Consider the following 24486-nt stretch of genomic DNA (forward strand, 5'->3'; position numbering starts at 1 on the left):
TTATCCTGAATGCAAGCTGATAGCTGCGTGTACCAGACCACACAGCCACTTGCTTGGTCAAATACAAGTAGATAAACAAAGGAAACTTGCCATTATTCACCACAAAATAGAACTAAGGTACGAAATGAACACAGAAATCTTGTGAAATGTAGTTGTATTGTCCTTAAACAGTTACCAATATACTCCTACACACATGATTTAATGAGAATATGCAGTTTCTGAATATGGGGAAAACCAACGATTTAAAATTCACTTCTAATTGTGAGGATGCTACTCAAATATGTGATAACACGGAATCTGGAAGTCTATTTCTGATCTTACATTTTACTTGCTTCAGTGAAGAAAATGCTGCTCTGCATGTATAGCTGCTTGCAATGTATACAACATAGTAAGAATTTCTACAATCTACTGAAAATCTGTGGGCTATTGGTTGGCTATCATTGCTGTATATGAACCACACAGAGAACTCAGCAGGAAGTTTAGCTACTCTCGGAGGACACAGAAGTTCATTTGGGATGTATCACAAATACTTTGCAATGCCACTGCTATCTGTGAGACTGAGCTGGAGTGATGGTGCAGCAATTTATATTAGTCTTGTTTCATCTAGTAAGTTCATGTAGCTGCAAAATGGTGCCAAAAATTAACCATTATTTGGAATAGTACATTATGGACCCTTTCCAAGCATATTTCTTATATAACTGAAACATTGTCAGGAGAATAATTTACCATCAGGTAAACCACCACTGTGAAAGGTATAGTGCCTCAATGCACATAACAGGGGACCATTGGTATTATTGCCCTAAAAGGCTTTCATAAAGGGATACCAGTGATAATGTTACCTGTCGTGATTCAAGACAAGCAGTGAATGTTATACCAGAAAGATTCACCAACCTAACATAAGATGGCCAGGTTGGTACATGTCTCTCCTTCCACTATGAATGTGACCATCAATAACTGTCTCAGGCTGTGGTGCGTTTGGAAGGTTCAGATACACCACCTCCACTACATTGTCTAAATGCAAGACCAACTGTGGAGAATTTTATTAAGACACTGATGGGGTCAAAATGAAAGACTGTGGTCACAATGGACAAAGTGTACACACATCTGATTGTTGATGGTCCCATCTGGTGGATTGCATACCATAATACTGATACTGAGGGGTGCAGGAACTTAGTTTATCACTGCCAAAGCACTTTTCTAAAGGGCTTCATGGTTGCCTTCCAATTCACTTATACAGGAAAGTTGCCAATACGTAAGATGGAGAAAAACATGAAGGTGAATGCTATCTACTTCCAAGCATCCCTTATGATCCTCATCTATGGTATAGATATCCCTTTGTACATGGGGTACATTCACATGGGTAAGGTGTAAAGCCATAGCCATAACATCCCTCCTTATTTGTCAGGAGATGAAGTAGAAAACATCAGCCACAAAAATATATACCATTGCAACTAAGAAATCTTCCTCCTTCCTGGACCAGATGGTTATTCACTATCTCAGTCAAAGAAAAAGTGATAATGATATGTTTTAAATTAAATTGAAAGTAACTTCTGTTTCAAATTTTTCCAAAACTGACCACTTCCAAAAATTTGGGCAAAGGCCATTTTAGTTTTCTTTTTAGCACCCCTCTTTCTCGTATGAATATGGCAATGTCCATTAGCCCAGAATCTAAGTTAATACAATTGTAAAATGTATTCTGAGCTTCATAAAAGGGAGTCCTGTTGTTTTACGTGATGTTCAAATACATACGAGGGGGTATCCAAAAATATCTGGAATTATTTTTTAAAAGCTGTATATTTTCAAATTTGTTTACAAAACAACCTTATCCCCTTCAAAATGTTCTCCATTACAACTAATACATTTGTCCCTTTGGTGCTTCCACTCTTTGAAACATTTTTTGTAGTCATCTTTAGAAATGGCTGACAGCTCCTTGTTTGTTTTTTCTTGACCTCTTCAATGTTGTCAAATAGGTGTCCTTTCATGCCCCTTTTCATGCGTGGAAATAAGAAAAAGTCGCACAGAGCCAGGTAAGGCTTGAGGCAGTGGAACCGTGCCATTTTTAGCCCAGAACTGTCTGACAGAAATGACTGTATGTGCAGGTGCGCTGTCGTGGTGGATGAACTAGTCTCCTGTCTGCCACAAATCGGGTCTTTCTTTATGAACACTGTTGCACAATCTTCTTAAAACTTCTCAATAAAAGGTTTGCACGTTGGTTGCTTAAACTTCCTGTCATAAAAAATGAAACAAGAACAAAACAGCTGTCACAACAATCACTACAGATGAACAGAACAAGCCAGGTTGACAACACAGGCAACACTGAACTGACAATGAGTTGTGTTATACACGCCCAGAGGCAGAAATGCATACTACACAAGCTTCGCTCACGGCAATGTTATTCCGGTAATTTTTTAGTACCTCCTCATCCATACAAACATACGTACATACACATACTCATGCTCACAAAAAAACAGAACACCTTGAAAGACTAGAGATAGGATGTTCATATTCACAGAACATGTTCATTAGTATGTTCTGCAGAAATGATTAACAATTCAGTCACCTAGGTTCAGCATGTGTCCTGTTGCCTAGTAGGCACAGGGTCGTCCATGGGCACTGATAACTTGGCCCATGTGTGATGGCATCGACGTGTATAAGGCGCGAATGGTGTCCTGGGGTATAGCCATTCATGTTGCATTCACCTGGCTCCACAGTTCATCTTTGGTGGTTGGCATTGGGTCACAGTGCCACACCCGTCATTTTACCATATCCAACACATTTTTGATTGGTGACAAGTCCAGTGATCGGGCAGGCCAGGGCAACAGTCTGACATCCTTTGACAACAAGAAGGCACATGTCCATGCAGCAACATGTGGTCGCGCATTGTCCTGCTCAGATTTGGTGTCTGGAGCGTTGTGCAGAAAGGGTATGGCTACGGTTTACAGGATGTCATTCACATAGGTCAAACTGGTCAATGTGCCCTAGACACGCACCAACTGTGATTTGTGGTTGTACCCAATAGCACCGCACACCATAAGGCCTTGAGTTGGGTCTGTATGTCTTGTGAGAATGCAATCAGTGTGATGCCTCTGCCCCTGTCCACGGCGAACCAAAATGCAGCCATCCTTTTCAAACAAACAGAACCTGGATTCATCCATAAACACTATCTGCTGACATTCCTGTCCCCAGTGACCTCGTTCCAAACACCATCGCAGTCTAGCATGTTTATGCACATTAGTCAAAGGTAGGTAGAGAAGTGGACAATGCGCTGATAACCCAGGCCGTAATAAATGACAATAGACTGTATGATGTACGATGTGTTAAACTGTTCTACTGTTGCACCAGACCCGAAGAGGACGCAGATCTCTCTTGCAATGCCACTCGGATGAGGTGTCGATCTTCTCGCATGGTCGTCTGTGTGGTGTGACCAGACCCATCTCATTGTGTTCTTCGGCCTTCTGTGAACCGTTCTGTACACACCCGTTGCGCTGCAGACACACTTCGTCCCACATGAGCAGCAATTTTCCGGATGGATGCATCACGTTTTCTCATGCCAATAATGAGCCCTTATTCAAACTCACTTATTTGACGATACGGTTCTTGCATACATCTGCTCAAGTCACACTGATCCATAACCTTCAGTTTATAGTGACAACAAGAGCCGCAGGCACATTTTACCAGTTCGTGGTGGTGTGCCGAGATATCGATCTAGACCTTGAACCTGAGGGTCGACATGGTTCAAGTGCTAATCATTTCTTCAGAACATACTAATGCATATGGCCTGTGAATATGATCAAATCAAATTTCCTATTGCGGTTAAGTTTATCAACAGGTAGATTGGGCTTGCGCAAATAGGATATAGGAGCGGTCAGGTGGCACTGTTGTCGATGTGTAGTGTGCATTTGACAGGCATCCAGTTGGGAGCATTGTTAGTGCGTGGCATTGAAGTGAAGAGTATCGATTTCACCACTCTAAAGCATGTTTTCAAAAGGTGATCAGTGTTTGTGGATTAAAATTGAGGTTGCCCATGGTAAAAATGCATCAGAATGATATTGAGGATTATGTGAAGCCTGTGGTGAGAATGCATTACTGTATAGGATTGTTGTATGATGGGTCAGAGCATTTTGTGCAGGTTGGAATGAAACTGCAGATATGCATCGCACAAGTCGGCCGTCCATGCCTCAAGATTAGATTGATATGGTGAGTGGTCTTGTTTCCATAGACCATTGATGGATTATCTGGAAATTATCCATAGAGCTTGGTCTCAGTCATCAGACAGTGTGGCACATACTGACGAATTGTCTTAACATGAGGAAAATTGCATCTTGTTGGATTCCACATGAACTCACCAACGTACAGAAATGGCACCAGTATGCACTGTCTGGCATCCACGTGGACAGATACTGCAACGAAGGAGACACTTCTCTGCAACGTATTGTCACCATTGATGAGAGGTGGGCATGAGCCTATGAGCCAGAAATTAAAGCATCATTCGAATGAAGGGCGTCACCTGGTTTCACTCCGTCCACAGAAATTTTGACAGGAACCCAGTTCGTTGAAGCGCATGCTGATTGTGGCATATGACTACAAGGGTGTTATTCTTACACATGCTGTGTCTGCGGGACAAACCATCAACAGTGACTACTATTGCTGATTTCTGGAGCAACGTCTGCATCTAGCTATGCAGCACAAACATCCACATTTATTGTGATATAATCACCTTGTCGTCTTGCACACATTGTCATGTCACGAACAATGTCATGCTCATATTGCAACGGTGGTATTAAGAGGTCTTGGAACACCCTCCGTACTCACCAGATGTGATTCGTCGTGACTTTGACCTGTTTCCAAAGTTGAAGGAACCTCTCCAAGGTTGCTGATTTCCTGCTATGGCATCTGTACTCCACGCAGTAAGGTGCTCTGTCGCTGTCATCAACACAGAACATTTTGCCAATGATCCCCAATGGCTTCCTGACATTTGACTTTGTAGGTGACTACATTCAAGGAATGTAATGCGATTGTAGTTGTTAGTTCATTAAATATTGTGTTCTATCAATATTGCCACTGCTTTATTTGCAGCCCTTATACAGACAGACAGACAGACAGACAGACAGACAGACAGACAGACAGACAGACAGACAGACAGACAGACAGACAGACAGACAGACAGACAGACATTGAACTGATACTCTCCTAGGGTTTTTGATCAATGAAAATTAGCCTTTTGCTGTATACCTACACAACATAAATTATATTTCTGTAAACTGAAGGCAGTGTTAGTATAAATAAAACTCTACAAAATAAAACCCTTCACATCTAGCAGAAAAGAGAAGATAGGTTCTTTATTAAATAGCCCACTGCCTCAACATCTTAAAGTAAAATATCAAATCGTGACAAAAAGAGAGCATTTGAAGAAGGGGTGGGAATCAGATGTACAATTTAGTGACATAAATCATTTTTTAAAAAGAATAAAGAGAAAGGCAAAATCAAGAGTAGACTAAATACAGACACCATAAAAAGAATCTGTTGAACAAAAAGGTAAAATAATAGCACTTAGTGGAATAAAGATATTTCAATTCCTTATTTACTTATTTTCAACCCCACACCCCTTATGCCAATTTTCCGAAGAAAAAAAAAACAAATGCGTATTTCTTCATTTTTAAAGGAGATTCCAAGTACTAATTTTCACGTCTGTAATATCTTCAGTTTTTTAGATATAAGTATACTCATAAAAGTAATTCAACTCCTTTTTCACCCCCCTTCCTACCCGTTAAGTTGATTCCCCCCTCCCCAAAAGGGCGTGTTTCTTTATTTTTAAAGGAGATTCCAATACCAATTTTCACGTCTTTAATATTTTTAGTTTTTGTTATAAAAGTATCCTCTCACAAAGAATTCAACTAATTTTTCAATTCATTCACCCCCCTTAAGTGGATTTTCCAAAGACAAAAGAACATGTATTTCTTTACTTTGAAAGAAGATTCCAAATACAAATGTTCATGCCTCTAACATCTTCAGTTTTTTAGATATAAGTATCCTCATAAAAAGAACTCAACTCCTTTTTCACCCCAGCCCATTAAGTTGATTCCCACTCTCCACTCTCTCAAACTCAAACCTGTAAGGTGAATAATCAGAATCTCGATTGTTCTTAAAAATCATAAAATAGGATATCAATATAGGTGTTTGTCTAACATAAAATTATTAGAATGTTCTTGGTTAAAATCGTAGTATCAAGCTGTATGTCACAAGTTCACAAGATTACACTCTCCGGAGTGCTGAGTCAGTGTGCCCAAAACCTGTTGAGGGTAGAGCAATAAACAGTTCAATCTTTATAATGAAATAGAAATGTGTTTCCTTGTATACTCCTATTGGAGGATAAGAAAAAGTAAAGCTGATAGACTATTAAAGATGTTAATTTTGTATGTTAAGATAAGACAACAGTCTTCTTAAGTAGCTGTTCAGTTGTTTATGGTCTTATTTCACTGGCTTGAAGGTTTGAGTTTGAGGCTGATGATGCCCTTAATATGGGCGAAACATGTCCGTTGTAACTTTTTATGATAAGATTTAATTCTTAATTTACTAGATCTCTTTGTATTGAAACATGTCCGTTGTAACTTTTTATGATAAGATTTAATTCTTAATTTACTAGATCTCTTTGTATTGAATAGGTGGATATTAAAAATAACACTTATAACATACTTTGTATTTAAGTGGCATGTTCCGAGCTGTCAGTGGAGAGATGGTGTGGAATGACATTAGTAGACAAATAAGTTTGAGTGGTGTCTTTAAAAGTAGGAATGATCACAATATGAAGATAAAGCTGGAATTCAAGAGTACAAATTGGGGCAAAAATTAATTTATAAGAAGGGGAGTTAGGGATTGGAATAACTTACCAAGGGAGATGTTCAATAAATTTCCAATTTCTTTGCAATCATTTAAGAAAAGGCTAGGAAAACAACAGATAAGGGAATCTGCCACCTGGGCAACTGCCCTAAATGCAGTAGTGATTGACTGTGATCTGCAGTCAGGCTTCTTCACGATAGTACTATGACCCACACTGCTGCTGCTATGAAAATCAACTGGATGGTACACTGGACAGCTCTGGATCACCCACCTTCATAAAACTTACCATCTTCCTCCTCATCCACACCCTTCTTGGAAATAAATTGGCAAAATAAATGAAATTCAGTTGGGAGTTATCAATATTGGCTTATGGAAGAAGGAAAGTACAACTGGCTGAGTCAGTAAAGAAGATGCACCTGGATATGTTAGGTGTTAATGAATTTTGGGCAGGAGGAAGAGATAGGAGATTATAAAGTGTTCTTGATGGGCGTAAAAAATGTCATTTCATGCCATCTCTCCACTGACATCTCGGAACATACCACTTAATACCAATATAGTTGGTCCATTATTTGACATTATAAATTTTCCAGCTGACTCATTCCTGGTTGCCAGGGTTTTGCTCCAGTGTGCCAAGTTGGGCTCATCAGTTGGTAAATAGCATACCCACACATGGCTAGTGCATACCGTGGAGGCCACTGCATAGGCTACTTGGAGCCACTGGCAGTGCCAAGGCACTATGAGACACTTTGTCTCATTTCAATAATTGATGCCTACCTGGCCAGATGATGGATGATAAATATTTTGATTCCCATAGGGAAATATTTGTTCTGAATGAGTAAATTTATAATACCAATATAGTTGGTCCATTATTGGACATTATAAATTTGGATATTATATTTTATCACTAAGGTAACCACTCGCTAGCGCATCCAACAATGGAAACAATTTTGCATCTCTGGAAATAGTAGGCCTCTCTAACCTTGTTCAAGAGTTCATAATAGTAGGAAGCATTGACAGTTCATCATTTAAGTAGAAAGTCAACATACACAATACTTTTAGTATCCCAAAAGCCAATCAGGGGAACCTTACTGGCCATACAAACTGATTTTCCTTCACTGTAGCTCTTTTTCCCTTTGCATGCACCTTCATAATTCACCTCTTCCTTTCAGGGATATAGTGGTGTATCTGTGTTTCATTACACATCATAATGTGCAGCAACAATTGTTCTATTTTAGTTTTGAAGTGATCTAAGAATCTTATTAGAAATTTCAGTTCTTACAGCTTTTTGATTTGCATTAAAAATTCTTGGCACCCACCTCATGACTCTGTATAAACCCAACTCCTATTTAATGATTATCTGATTATTTATACCACTTGCTGCATTAATTTCATGAAAACATATTCTTTATTATCATGAAGAAGGTCTTTAACTCTCAAAATATCTGTAACATAATGTCGGTTCTGAGACAACATGCGTGACTGAAATTACTGCCCAATCTTCGTGAAAGAACTTGTGCCACTTGCACCAGTAAGTTTGAGGCTTCGAAAGTGCATTAGAACTGAACTGTGCATGTAATTGATGCAAGATTGTTGCAGGTTTAACATCTTCATTATGCATTACAACAGATACATGCACGTCCTTTTCATTCTTCATGATAACAATAAGAGAAGTGACTGCAGAAGCAGGCATGTGGTGTAGTGCCCCTAACCAGTCCTACCAACTGTACACTGTTGTCATACTAACGAGCTTTAAAGTAGACCGTAACATTTTCAAAATTCTTATGGATATTTGATCCACATTTGTATATTCTCCTTGAATTGTTATTGCAGATTTATGTACTTTGTTATGTGAACACAGTGTAATTATAATGGATTTTTATTCAGGTTGTAATAAACTATGTTTTGGCTTTAAGCATTTGAACTATTAACAGATTTGGATTTAATGAATAATGAGTAGACAAGAATTGTAGTATAATTGTTAGTCAAGGGTGTAGTGGTATGTTCCCTGTTTATGTAATTCTGAATAATTTAGATAGGCAGTAGAAATTATTGAGAGAAGAAAGTAAACATAAGTACCTGTATTTAGTTTATGATGCTTCTTTAGCTGTATTATGAACAGATTATTGCATACAGTTTTAATGTTCGGTCTTTATGCTTTAATTAAATGTACAGTATGTTGTACCTACTTAGATAGATATTTGATTAGCTAGGTAATGGTATGACTAGACTACTAAGACTAAAAACACAAATGATAAAGGACATATGAGAAAAGTAATGGAGGATACTGAAATCTACTTACACTTTCGTTGTGTCTACATAATGGAAGCTTTGACCCTTAGCAATTGCCCTTTTGTCATCTCTTGGTGCATTTTGATTGCTGTAATAAGATGCAGTTCACCATAAAATATTGCATTTAACTGTCTTATTAATTGACTGCTCTTGGTATTTCATTGTAAACTGTGTTATTTGTGAAATACCTTTGAGTTTCGGGAAACTGATGGTGATATAGTGTAGTTATAATTTTCATGTTGCTGGCAGATTTAGCTCTGCTGAATACCACATTTGCTATCTGCATCTCACGAGAAGTTGCAGCAGCTTGTAGGTACAGCACAAGTAACAGATACTACACTAAGCCACAAACATTAGTTGTGATGAACAGTGCGAGTTCTCTGAAAGAGATGCATGTTTCTTATTAAACTGTTCATTATGCAGTACTTACAGTGAATGTGTAACTAAAGCTCAATTTGAAACTTCACAGTAGCACCTTAGTTCACATGAATCATCGCAGACAGAACCAATGTTTCTTGTCCGGCTTTGAGACTTGAGATTGGCGCATGCGCAACAGCCATGCTTACCCTCCGCACCCCTTACCCCGCATGTACGCACCTTCTCGTCAGATGTCCATAGTAACTGGCCATACCATAGTTAAAATATATCAAGACTAGCAAGATACCCGTGCTTCGCTATGGTATTATACTGATATTTATAACTGAATGCTTATTGTTTTATATATAATCCGCCAAAATTCGCGATCTGACTCGTTTTCTGAGAGAATCCGCCAAAATTCATGATCTGACTCGTTTTCTAATAGATTACGGCAAGTTTCCTCCCATTTTTCAATCTTTCTTTCCAGCAATCGATTTCGTACTTCCCAGGCTAGGTCCAGGTATTCCACCCGGTCAGTTGGGACACTAAATCTTGGCCATCTTTTCCTATAAGCATTTTTAATACAGACTAAATCCTTCAGAAGATCCAGCGTGGTGTCGTCTTGGCTGCCTTGGCGGTACTGAATCCGCGGCCGGACTGCATTCTTAGTCATTACCCATCCAGGACCCGTTTCCAGCACGGTCTGCACATTTGACGACGGTCCAGAACATCATCATCATTATTATTATTTTTATTATTATTATTATTATTATTATTATTATTATTATTATTATTATTATTATTATTATTATTATTATTATTATTATTGCTGGATCCCACAGCAAGATGCAAGAACGCTACTTTGCGGTAAATTACATCTGCTGCCATTGTCATTGTTGACAATGTGACCAGCCCCCATGTCGCGCGTAGGCAAGTGTGTAGGATTAGTGGCGATACGAATGACATACTTCCATGCATTATTAACCTTATTATAGAGGTGAACAATTGGATGGTCAATCTCATTCCTATCATTTATTTCAAATGTGTTTAAATTTTTATTTATGTGCCAGGAGAATCTACTGTAATCTAAGAATGTTCTCCGAAGGAAAAGATGACTCTTGAAAACGAACCCAGGAAAGATTAAAAATGATCGGTTTATGATCAGAATAAGTACATTGAAAATCTACACGCTGTTTCCAGTCAATCGACCGGGTCAGGAATGGAATTAATAAAGCCCCCATCTAGCGGCGAGGATAGGAATTGTGCCGGCTGCCGAAGCCTGTCGCACTCCTCTGGGGCAATGATTAATGAATGACAAATGAATTTAAATGATATTGGACAGCGTTGTTGGAATGAATGATGACAGGGAAAACCAAAGTATCCGGAGAAAAACCTGTCCTGCCTCCGTTTTGTCCAGCATGAATGTCACGTGGAGTGACCGGGATTTGAACCACGGAACTCAGCTGTGAGAGGCCGGCACGCTGCCGCCTGAGGAGCGGAGGCTCCTTATAAGTACATTATGAACAGGAAAATCAATTGATCTCACCTCCTTTTACACCCCACTGCCGTTAAGTTTATTTAATGCCCCCCCCCCAAAGAAAAAATTAAAAGAAGGCGTGCTTCTTTATGTTTAAAGGAGATTCCAAACACCAATGTTCACGTCTATTACCTTCAGTTTTGAAATATAAATATCCCCATAAAAATAATTCACTTTTTCACTTCCTTTCACATTTCTCCCCCACCCCAAGTGAATTTTCCAGCAAAAAATACTTGTTTCTTTAATAGTAAAGGATCTTCTAAGTACCAGTTATCACGACTGTAACTTCTCCAGTTTATGATTTATGTGTCCTCATGAAAGGATGTCAACTCCTTTTCACTCCCCCCCACTCCCCTCCCAAGATGCTTTTCCCCCCAAAACACTTTTTTCGTTGATTTTAAAGGAGATCCAAATACCAATTTTCACGTCTGTAACAACTTTAGTTTTTATTGGATGTAAGTATTCTCATACAATTAAGTCAATTAATTTTTTCAATTCTTTCACCTAACCCTCACCTCCCCTCTTCATTGGATTTTCCGAGAATACGTGTTTCTTTACTTTTAAAGCAGATTCCAAATATCAAATTTCACATCTGTAACATCTTCATTTTTGAGATATCAGTAGCATAATTAAAAGAATTCAACACCATTTTCAGTCACTTTCACCTCCTCTCCACCCAAGTGGTATTTCCTAAAACTAAGAATACATGTTTATTTTTAATAGAGATAAAAATACCATTTTTCACATCTGTAACATGTTAAGTTTTTAGTTATACTGTAGAAATTCTCATTTGAAAATTTCACCCCCTTTTTAGTTTCCCTTAGGTGGAGTTTCCAAAAACAAACCACCTATGTTTCTTTACATTTACAGGAGATTCCAAATACCACCTTTTACGTCTGTAACATTTTATGTTTCTCAGATATTCTGTAGATACAGTCTTTCAAAAAATTCACCCCAATTTGTCACTCCTGTTTAACAGCCATTAATTGGATTTTCCAAAAACAAAAAAATACATGTTCCTTTATTTTTAAAGGAGAACCCATATACAAATTTTCAGTTTTGTAATATCTTAAGTTTCTGACATATATGTATCCTCATTAAAGGCATTCAACCCCTCCTATTGGGATTTTCAGAAAACAAAAACATGTTTTTTATTATTTTTAAAGGAGGTTCTAAATATCAATTTTTTTTTATGTAAACTTTTAATGTTTCGAGATAGATACACTAATTTTAAAAGTCCGCCCCTTTTCACCCCCAAATATTTGGATTTTCCAAAAGCAAAAAAAAAAAAAAAAAAACTTTATTTTTAAAGGAGATCCCAAATACCAATTTTCAGGTTTGTAATACCTTCAATTTCTGAGATATAAGTATCCTCATTAAAGGCATTCAACCCTTTTTGCACCCCTGCTATTGGGATTTTCCAAAAACAAAAAATACATGTTTCTTTATTTTTGAAGAAAAATTTAAATACCAATTTTTACATGTGTAAACTTTTAAAGTTTTAGGATGTAGAAACACTCATTTTAAAAATTCACTCCCTTTTTCACCCCCCATTATTTGGATTTTTCCAAAAAACGAAAAAAATACATGTTTCTTTATTTTTAAAGTAGATCCCACGTACCAATTTTCAGGTCTGTAATATCTTCAGGTTCTGAAATATAAGTAGTCTCATTAAAGGCCTTCAACCCATTTTTCACCCTTTTCCACCCTTCTTATTGGGATTTTCCGAAAACAAAAAAATACATGTTTCTTTATTCTTAAAGGGGATTCTAAATAACAATTTTTACATCTATAAACTATAAAAGTTTTGAGATATAGATACACTCATTTTAAAAATTCACCCCTTTTTCAGCCCCCCCCCCCCCCCAATTAATTGGATTTTCCAAAAACAAAACATACGTGTTTCTTTATTTTTAAAGGAGATCCCAAACACCAATTTTCAGGTCTGTAATATCTTCAGTTTCTGAGATATAAGTACCCTCATTAAAGGCATTCAACCCATTTTTCACCCCTTTTCACCCATCCTATTGGGATTTTCCAAAAACAAAAAATATGTGTTCCTTTATTTTTAATGAAGATTCTAAATACCAATTTTTACATCTGTAAACTTTCAATGTTTAGAGATGTAGATACACTCATTTTAAAAATTCACCCCCCTTTTCACCCTCCCATTAATTGGATTTTTCAAAAACTAAAAAATTATGTATTTATTTTTAAAAGAGATCAAAAGTACCAATTTTCAGGTCTGTAATATCTTCAGTTTCTGAGATATAAGTACTGCTACCTGACTAAAGGCATTCAACCCATTTTTCATCCTTTTTCACCCCTCCTATTGGGATTTTCTGAAAACAAATACATGTTTCCTTATTTTTAAAGAAGATTCTAAATACCAGTTTTTACTTCTGTAAACTTTTAAAATTTTGAGATATAGAGACACTCATTTTAAAATTTCACCCCCCTTTTCACCCCCTTAGCGACGGAATATCCAAAAATCCTCTCTTAGCGAGCACCTACATCTTAATATGAATGTATCCTCAAAATTTCATTTCTTTATGTCCAGTAGTTTTGGCTCGGCGATGATGAATCAGTCAGTCAATTAGAACAAGTTATTTTATATATATAGATAAGTAAATACATATTTTGTCAAAACTCTGACCATGTGCTTTGTTAATAGTCATTGCAAAAGCAGGACATGACAGGAACTGCCTCCTTTTAAATTTGGAAGGTATGTTTCTGTCAGTAGATGTCAGATCAGTCAGAGGTAAATAAATTGCCTCACTCTTGGAAACATCTGTAATGATTTTTAATTTTACAATATTGTCATAATTCCTCTTTCTAACATATGCACTCCATGTATTAAACCAAAGGCCATGTCTATATTTCTTGTAAGCATTACAGTTGCACCAACTTTTAATTTTAATCCATATGGAGGCATTCCAGATGGCATAATGGAGTGTAGGTATTTTATGGGTACACTGCTTATGAAATTCAAGTCATCATCATCTGACAACAAAGAATTGACACTGGTATATTATTTCAAATTTCCTGGGATTAGGTGAAGAACTTCTTCATTAATGATGCGACAGTCATCGTTGAAGGGACTTAGTTTTGCACTGTTACAGTAAGCTGAAGAATGAACGTCTATACTACTGTCGAAAACGAGAGTTAACCAATGAATCATTACTTAGGAAGTCGTCAGGAACTCTTATTATATCATTTTCTATGCCACTTTTAATTTCATTATTTCCTGATTGCAGTAGCCATTTCTTAATGAAAGGGTTTGCACTTATATTTGTTTTTAAGTGTAATCAATTTTTGGCCATATTTCAGCATTTTGGATACTTGCCTCAGTTATTTGAGATCTTTCTCCTTAGGGTACCACAGGAAGAGCCTGGTAAAAATCTCCCTCAAATACAACAGTGCTAGAAAAGAAATTGGTGGTAAGACTGATTGCTAGTGGCATTTCACCAAGCCTTGTCAAGGGCAAAATAGAAGAAAGAAAGATTGATTTCAGGGTGTACATAAGATTGTGTATCTTGGTCTTTAGCGTTTATTTTGAACCAAACACTTGTTAATTTACTTAGATTTTGCTTTAAACTGGTGCTCAAGTCCTATAATCTTTTCTGTTACTATTAAAATAAATAATTCTACTCTGATTTTTCAATGTGATACTTGAATCGACTTAGCTGCATGCAGATGGCTGATTGCATCGTGGAATCGTTGACAATGGAAGTCTCATTTCTTCATCGACGTATCTGTGTCTCTCCCTCTTGGGTCATTTTTATTTGTTTGTTATTTGTTTAATGTCATACTAACACAGTCAGGTCTTATGGTGATGATGGGAATGGAAATGGCTAGGATTGAAAAGGAAGCAGTTGTGGCTTTAATAGAGGTCCAGCCCCAGTATTTGCCTGGTGTGAAAATAGGAAACTATGGAAAACCATATTCAGGGGCTGCTGGTGGTGCAGTCTGAATGCAGGCTCATAGTTATGTGACCCAGACCAAGTGACGAATTTGCTTGATCTGTTATGGTTTCATTTCCGTCAACATTGAGAAGTAGTTAACACAAATACATAGTTGAAAATGGAAATAACACATTGACTGCCATCTTTCACTGCTTACTATTAACCAAAATGTATCAAAAGGCACTTCGAGGAGTTATAACTTCAATGTTCTGTCTTCTTTTAATTCTGTGAGTTTCTTTTGCATATTAATTGGAAGAGATTCTGAATTCGCAATGATTGGATCATAAACCCAGTCAAAATGAACTCTGCTTCCAAAATACTTCTTGAATCTCTGTTACAGGATTTCTAAATGCTCTTTAATGAGGTCCACCATCACTTCATTAATGCAACCAAGTGGCCATATAGGCAAGAACATCTCAAACCAACCATTTTTAATTCACTGTATCCACAAATTCAGCTTGTTCGCATATCCATACTAGTATGAATATTTTTGTTTTTACATTGTAGTTTTCTTTTCGACTCATTTAAGTTTATGAAAATATCATAAAAATACGCCAACATATGCCAACCCATTCATCATTTGCAAATAAATCCACATACTCCTGCCTTCAACAGTCAAAATGCGCATGCCTTTTCTCTAAGTTCCAGTGTTTGTGTTAACAATTTTCTTCATGATAAGCATTGTACTTCTGTATGTAGCAGGAGCTTAGTATGTTCTTATCTCATTTCCCAACACAACAGAAAATAGCCACAAATTGAGGGGTCACAATTTGACAAGGTTTATGACTTTTTCTACTACTTCATCCAGCACAAATTTTAGAGAAGGTGGCAAAGATTTAGCAACAGTGGTTTCATGGTGAATAAAACTATGATTGCATCATATGTGAGGATTAACTTTATTTTCTTGAGCTACAAATTGTTTCACTCGGCATGTCCTAGAAGCAGCTCCATCTGAACAAACACTATCACAATACTTCCATTTTAATTCCTTTTGGACCACATATCCACATGTACTGTTGTATTCATGAATGTTTTTTGTTTTGTTCCAACCACCGACACACATAATTGACATCTTTGCTCGACATAGAAGGATGTTTTCTTTACAAAAGTTGTTTCAGTTTGCTAGGAACCATAGTAATATTACTGAGTTGTTCACCATAAACGGCACACTGGGGGATTGGGCATGATTTATCACTACATCAAAAATACCCATACCGGCAAGATAAATAATTATCGCTGTACTGCCGGTACCTTAAGTTTTATTTCTCTTTTTCAAGCTCTATGCTTTCCCTACTTGTACTCATTGATGGAACACTCCATACAAGGAATTTGTCTATCTTGAAAATTAAATGGTCTAATAGTAATAATATAAAATAATAAAGGTGACCAGCAATTACAACTTTTGGACTGATTCAGAGCACAGCTATGATAGAACTAAAATAATTGCAAGACATACTCTTCTAAGGGAGGTCTTACAATGAGTCAGTGAATTGGTATAGGAAAAAAGTAACAAAGTTGAAGAAACACTAACAAACAAGGACAATACCAAAACAACATAATAAAGTAATAAAAGACAGGTAAAGTTTTGCTAATCCACACAGTTTGGGAAAAGCACATACACAGAACATGTGGTAAGGATAGCAAAGAAGCTGCAGAGGTGGAGACAAAAAGTGAAAATATGTTGAAAAGAACTACTACAATAAAACAACTGTGAGCAAATAATTTACATTTTAATTACCAGAATACATATAATAAAGAATAAACAAATATCATATTTAATCCGTGCTGAAGCAGAGAATGAAATACAGTAAAACCTCTCCTCAGTGGAAACCCAAGTGACTGGAATTTTTTCCGCTGGTTGCAGGATTCTGTTTCATAAAGGTGGTTAAAAAACAAAATAAAAATCATATGTACCGTATATACCTCCATTAGATATGGAGGTAGATCAGCACTAACACTAATCTGTTCTTGCTTAGAACTTCCTCAAAGTGCACAGTAGTAGGCCTACAGTACATACACTTATTTAACGCACACTATATGTTTTATAGTACTGTCCTCTAGTTCTTCTAGTAATCCATAATTGTACACTGGACCCAACTATCAATTTTCCATCATTTTTTGCAAGCAAAGAAGACTGAATATCCTTTACACGACTGATAGGGCATGTCGGTAGGACGTCATGTTACATAAACCATCTTCTTCATCGTCTTTGTTCTTGTCATCATTGCCATCAATTTCTGTTTTCTTTTCTTGAAGGTGATGGGTGACAAACTCTTTGATGTTTTCTAACGCCACCTCTGTCCCCTTATTTCTAGATCAATGGCCACGTAATCTTCTGCATTGACATTACAATAATTACTCTGTTCGAGAGTTTGTTGTAGCACATCAGTATTTTCATTATCGTTCCTTCATCAGAGTATGAGACAAACTTGGCTTTGTGAAAGCACTGACGTACCGTATTTGGTGACACTCCTTGCACAGCTTCTGCAATCCAAATTACAGCATCGAACACAGGGAGAGACATTTCCTGGCCAAATGTTATCTTGGCCATCTTAGATCCATTCTGAAAACACATTTACTGAAACGGGTTAGGAGGAAATTTACATATTTTTTTCCATTATAGTAGCAAAATTTCCCTCCATTTCCAAGTCAGACTGGTTCCACTAAATACTATGTACTCTTACATTAATATTAAACCATAATTCACAGAACTGGGAATACTTTCCAATGTGAACAGTTTTCCAGCTCATAAAGTTTCCACTAAAGACAGGTTTTACTGGTATGAAACATGGCAAATGTGCTTAAATTAAAAGAAACTTAAAACTCAGTTGTTAATACAATATGTCACAATTTTCATCTAGTGGTGGCACATCAGTTGCGGATCTCTGCTCTATACCAGCTTCTCACTCTTCCACTTGTTTATTGTCCATCAGCCTGTATTTCTCTGCACTTGATACTGACCAAAAGTTTCATTTTAATTTATGGAGTATAAATGTGAAGACAGAATCATGGTAGAGAAAGTGGAGAGGGTGATAAATTATAGATCTTTAAGCACTCCTAAATGCCAGTCAGCTGCACAGAAATTTGATCCTACAACCTTGAGCATATGAAGCAAGTGCATAACCAGCTACATAATGCAGCCAGTCCCCTGATCTTAACAGTACAGACAGATACAGAAGTCTTGTAATTAGAGATATCGTAATACAGTACTAAAGATAGAGGAGTTAGAAACAGCCTCCAGAAGTAAATCATAGTATTGCAGCATAATTCCTGTAATTTATATGCCAGAATCCAGTAGAGTGCACCTAATATATTATGCACTAAGATAGTGTAGTGTAGAATATTGTAGTCCCTGTAGTGTAGCAGCCATGCTTGTTGTATATGCTTGCAGCCCAGCCCTACTTCAGATGTGACGAGCCACCAGAACATCCCCGGCTGCTTGTTTCAGAGTGACTTGGGCAAGAAGAAGGGTGACTTTGTCTTCCAGACTGGGCATGTCATTGAGATTGTCACAAAGCTGTTCCTTGTGATACAGAATGCCATGGGAAAGCCTCCTGAGGTCAACATTAGCACAGAGTAAGTCATTTTAAATTCTATTTAGAAAGTAAAATAATTGTGAAGTATATGTGGGAAACAATATAAGAACAAAAATGAAACCAGGAAACTTTATGTGCTGGTACCATAATTTGGAAACTGTTTATAGTTCCATTCATGTCAACACAAGGGTAGTTCTATCCACTCAATCTGTTGCCTGAATTCAAAGAGGGTAATCTTCTGGAAAGTCATAATGCCTCACAGTCAATTCGCTTTCCTCAGAACTTGATGTGATGTCCACTTTTCATTATCGTTATTAGTTGTTCCTATTTTTCATCACAGTAGGACATATAGTTATAATTTGATGACCAGTTAGCATATGGTCACTTTCAGCCACATGCTGGCACTTGTATTGTTTTCCCTATGTTACTGGCAAAGTCACATAAATCACTTTCCATGAAAAAAATGAAAATATGATCTTGTGGCACTTATATTGTTTCCACAGACTCTTATGATTATTAAAAAAGTAGGACAGTGGATTGAAACTAATAATAAATAATTTGGATCATTTAAAAAATTGAATTTTTATGAAAGTTGCTACTGCTTCTTTTACTACTGTAGTAGCTGTGTGCGTTTGGACAGCATACCAAAACTGCTGACAAAATGTTAAAGAGCTCCCTAACAGAAATTTTGCAGTTACTTACAGATACACCCGCTGGTGCTTTGTATTCTGATTTAAGATTCAAAGGCCTCAGACTTTTTAAAGCAACCTGGGAAGTGCACCTGCAACAGATAAGTGCATGTAGTGCTCTTCACCGAGCCAGTACAGCTATGTTTTGAAGATGCATGATCTGTCATCCAAAACAAACCATTGTTTATAGCCCCTCAACATCACAGATATTAACAGATTCTCCAATAAAGGTAGCAGCCTTCCAAATCGAAGAAAAATCCACCAAAAGCTAAGAAGTCATGAAATGAAAATGTGGTGTTGTCTGCCCCAGAAAAGGATCAGTGTAGAGCACTATAAAGAGTACACTCCAGCCAACAATTGAATTAGGCATCACCAAGGGCTTTTTTGTAGTGAATGGTGGGAGGCAATCAAGATGACATCAAATGTTCCTGCAGTACGAACTATTACGGGCAGAACTCAGGATGGAAACCTTTGTCGCAGATACACCAGAGAGAAAGAAACACTGGTTCACATTCTGGGTTCTTGCCCCTGCAGTAAAGTACTGAGAAACTTGTGTCACCACAAGATAAGATCATTGATTGCAGAAGAACTCTGCAGTAAAAACTTCCATGTGCATGAAGGAGTCCACGGATTGTCTGTAACAGGCAGTACAAGACAATTGATATAATTGCCTTTAAAGAAAGGCTTCATTATTGATCCGACCATCTGATTTGAGCACCATGTCAGCCAGCCTACTGAAGTCGGCCTTGAGAAGCTGAACGTTTAGGTGCCCTCCATACGTTCCACAAAAACATGTACCAGCTGAATGCAGTACAGATTATTGGCCTAATGGTTGTTGCTTGTGGCACAATACCTGCCTTGTTCATAGAATTCTGCAAAACATTTTGAGATGCCTATGAATAGCAGTGAAAGCATAGTTACTACCACCATATGTGGATCTGTACATATTCTGAGATTTCATTTGTTCGGACCTCCATAATTGAAAAACCATATTACCACTATATTTCTATAAGATAAAAATTTTGGTATCCTGATACGCTATACTTTATCCATTGTGGCAACCCATAATTGTAGGAAGTCATTTATTCATTCAATAAATATATATTAAAACTAACCTTGTCACTGTTGATCGTTTCTTGCACCATTTCTTTTCTTTTTAATTTTTAGAATTTGTTTTACGCGAGCTTCATAGATTTCTGCATAGCACATACCCCAAGTCTGAGTCCGAAAGTAAATCCTGCATAAATGAAATAGGATTTACTTCTAGTTCTGTTTATAGAAACTCATTGGCCAGTATACAGTAGACATAAAATTACCGGACTCAATTGTCATTAGTTGTTTTGTGATTCTATGTAACCCTTCTTCAGATTATAGACCAGTTCCGATTATAGATTTACTGAAGCTGTACTCCAGCATGCAGTTTGACTTTGGAGGCTTCAGAATCCCTCTCCACTGTGGCCTAATGGCAGCACAGGGAAAGTAAAGCTTGCGATACTCTTTTATAACTTGATACCGGTACCTAATTGTCAGTCTGTTGCTGTTAAATCTTTGCTGTTCTGACAGTGATTCCAACTCAAGGTTGATGTTCAAATAGTGCCAACCATCAAGTGTCGATTACCGAACAAGATTGAACCTTGTTGTAAGCTGTATCAGTTTGCCTGAATTTCTGTTGAGGTTATTAATCAAGTGGCAGTTGTTTTAGAGGGAAACTCATGAGATTATTCCAAAACTAACCTCAACAAATTTTTCCACTATCACATTCTCTGATGTCCCAAGTGGCACTCTCCTAGGTCCCCTTCTTTTCGACCTGTTTATCAATGATCTCATTGATACTGTTTTCCTGAACTCGTATGAAATTCTTCTCTTTGCAGATGATTGTAAAATTCTTTCAGAGACACAATCTACTTGCAAAATGCACTTCATTCACCATCTCAATGGTGTGCTACATGGCATCTTAAACCCCATACTTCCAAGAGTTTCATCATTTCCTTCACACTTCATAAACTCCCCATATTTCACAAATATCACCTATTTAACCAACCCATTACAATTGTTGATGATCAAAAGGAGATCGGAGAACATTTTGATAATAAATTCTTGTTTCTTTCCCAGATAAACAGGGTCACCTCACAAGTTTTCTGACATCACAGATATAAATGCCCTCAGAGCATTCTATGCCCCTATGTTTTACCATTTGTTGAATACGCCTCTCCAGTCTGGTCCTTTATAAATATTTGTATAGTTCCTATTTTAAATTAACCGTTGTAACTATTGTACACAAGAGATTCGTAATGGATTTTGTAATTTGATACTATGGTGTTTCTGAATAAATAAAAAATCAAAAAGATAAAAATCCTGATAAAGATGTTTTCTATTCAAGGTTTGAAGCTAACTTTGGCCAACAGACAGTCATGTTCTCCTTCAAGTGTATGGGTTTACCAGAAGTGCCACCTGGACAGATAAGAATAGTACGTAAAGGAAACAAAATGGAAGTGCTAGTATGAAGATTTGATTGGAAGTAGACCAATGTAAGTCTTAATGGAAATATTCTTCTGATAGAATTTATAATACAGTAATTTTAATTGTTGTTAAAACTTGAGTGAATTATTTATATGAACTGTTATATCAGATTAGTTCTTGACATAGATTTTCATTATTTCATAATATTGATAACTGCAGCAAGTTAAACAAGTTCTAGTTTAAAACATTGTATTTCCTATTTCCTATGAAGAAACAAAACCTTTTCAATTAATTTTTCTCTTACAGTTTAAATTTTCATAGTAAAATTACAATATTACTGTTTGATATAAATAAAATTTTGTTTGTACACTTCAAGTTTTTGCCTGATACCTCATATTTATGTCGGATAAGGTACTAAAATGTCAAATATAAGTTCAGTTTTTGTCTGTCTAGATGTCTGTGTGAATAACAGGGGAAAACAGCTTAACAGAATTTCTTGAAACTCATTATCTAACACTAGAATGGCTGAACCTTCCTCATACCTATAAAGGAAGAAAGTGGTCATTTTGACCTATCTGCCAAATTGATATTCAGGAAATTATTTAAAGAATATCATTATCTTGCTCTGGAAGAGAGAATATCTCAGAAGCCATGAAAAGAAGGCATCTCGAACACCCCTGACTGGCCACAAAGAGAGGCAGTTGCCGAGTTGAAATATTAATAAAATACTTGCCTCACATTTGGTTATCAATTGAAATCTGAACACTTTCAGTACTACCATATTTTTACATGGACAATGGCAGTGAACTGGGTCTTTTTCCTGAATTTTAATACATTATTACTAGGGGCCGTATTTTTTGGTAATAGCGATAAGCACGAAATTTTTCATATCTTCTTTCTAGCCTTTATATGACCTTGTAGCAGTGGCGATGGGCTCTTAGGAGCACAGGAGCACGTGAACACCCAGTTTTAATACAACTTTACGCATTCATGGATAATTTAAAACTTTCCTTTCTTTCGACCTGATTTCAACAATCGATCGAAAGCATTCAACTTATATCGAAGCTCCGTTACACCGACAGTTGTTCGTTTTGACTGACAGTGCAGCGAGCACACTGGGTAATGCGCTATTGTGCTGAAGACTATACGCATGCGCAAAGCAGATGACGTCATGGTTTAAGCACTGATATTCCCATTAGCGAGGAGCACGGTAAGGTACGTGCTTTGCCGTCTTGAGCAATCCTCAAACCAGTGGCAGTATTACAGTTGACCACAAGGGTCCGTCTCCTCCCCTATCACTGTTAGCCACAGCCCCGCAGGAGATACTATTGCATTACATTACCGGCAGATTTCGCTAGTAATTCTGAATAGGCATTTTCTAGCTCGTGAACAGGTGTTCACAATTGCGGGAAGAAGTTTGCTTTACCTTGTGACTGGAAAATCTTTTCAATTGAAATGTATTTGAGTGTTGTGTTTTGCTTCTCTGTTTGTATGGTTTGTAACCATGGTATTCTTTGTGTAAGAGGAAATGAATTCAGTTCAGTTCATTTTAACCAGCGAAATATTAACCGTCCGCCTCTGTGGTGTAGGCCCTAGTGGTTAGTGTGATTAGCTGTTACCGCTGGAGGCCCGGTTCGATTCCCGGCTCTGCCACGAAATTTGAAGAGTGGTACGAGGGCTGGAACTGGGTCCACTCAGCTTCTGGAGGTCAACTGAGTAGAGGTGGGTTCGATTCCCACCTCAGCCATCCTCAAAGTGGTTTTCCACTTCTTCTCCAGGCAAATGCCGGGATGGTACCTAACTTAAGGCCATGGCCGCTTCCTTCCGTCTTCCTTATCTATCCCTTCCAATTTTCCCATCGCCGACCAAGGTCCCTGTTCAGCATAGTAGGTGAGGCCGCCTGGGCGAGGTACTGGTCATCCTCCCCAGTTTTATCCCCCGACCTAATGTCTCACGCTCCAGAACACTGCCCTTGAAGGCGGTAGAGGTGGGATCGCTCGCTGAATCCGAGGGAAAAACCAACCCTGGAGGGTAAGCAGATTAAGAAAGAAATATTAACCTATCAGGGTAAGTTAGAAATTATAAGGTTGGACCGGGCAGACCAGATTTGATTATTGAGAACCTTACAAAAACTGACAAACGCGACTATAGGCGTAAGTTTAAGAGAGAAATGTACGAAACACGCAAATGGCTCTGTGGATGGTGGCCTAGGAGTGCTCCTTTTTGTTTGCCCTGTTTATTGTTCAACAAAGAAAGAAGTGTGTGGAATTTAGCTGGGTGCACAGACCTTGCTCATTTGAGTGCAAAAATAAATTAACATGAAAAGTTTCATGCACACAAAAACGCGAGTATTGAATTCCCTATGCTAGTGTTGTCTGTAATTTCCAAGACGAGAAATAATTAACATGTGATAGAGCAGAACCCTGATTAACCGAGATAATGTGGAGACTATTGGGGTCAATTCGGAAACAATTATTTTAAAAATTCGACCGGTAAATGCGGCACACATTATTTCCGTGCTTCTCGTCGTGCCTAGGTGAACTTCGTGCTATTTAAAAACCAAGAATAGTGCTCGCATCCTTCAATATCCGCAGTGTACTAAAGTTATTATGAATTTTACTTTTGTTCTACACTAACAGATTAGTCTAGTATAAAATTTATCCTCGGTTACAGGGGTTCTACCATATTATTTGTGAAAAAGGAACCGCACAAGGAACTTTTGGTGAAGTGATTTATGTACCTATGTTACTTTTTTGCAGATTTGAGACATGAACAAAAATGTTGTTGTGAACCCCCTAAAAATTTTGTCACGAGCC

At 37.4% G+C, this 24486-nt stretch overlaps 1 protein-coding gene across 1 annotated transcript in view; it reads left to right on the plus strand.

Moving 5' to 3' along the window:
- Positions 1-24486, plus strand: part of Myo95E (Myosin 95E) — a 503326-nt gene that overhangs the window by 440209 nt on the left and 38631 nt on the right. Inside the window, exons 23-24 of the mRNA XM_067140340.2 lie at positions 18377-18561; positions 21591-21738. Coding sequence (XP_066996441.1) covers positions 18377-18561; positions 21591-21714 — 309 coding nt within the window. The 3' untranslated portion in view covers positions 21715-21738. The remainder of the gene's footprint in view (positions 1-18376; positions 18562-21590; positions 21739-24486) is intronic.

The sequence above is a fragment of the Anabrus simplex genome, chromosome 1, assembly GCF_040414725.1.
Source record: "Anabrus simplex isolate iqAnaSimp1 chromosome 1, ASM4041472v1, whole genome shotgun sequence".
Classification (NCBI taxonomy): domain Eukaryota; kingdom Metazoa; phylum Arthropoda; class Insecta; order Orthoptera; family Tettigoniidae; genus Anabrus; species Anabrus simplex.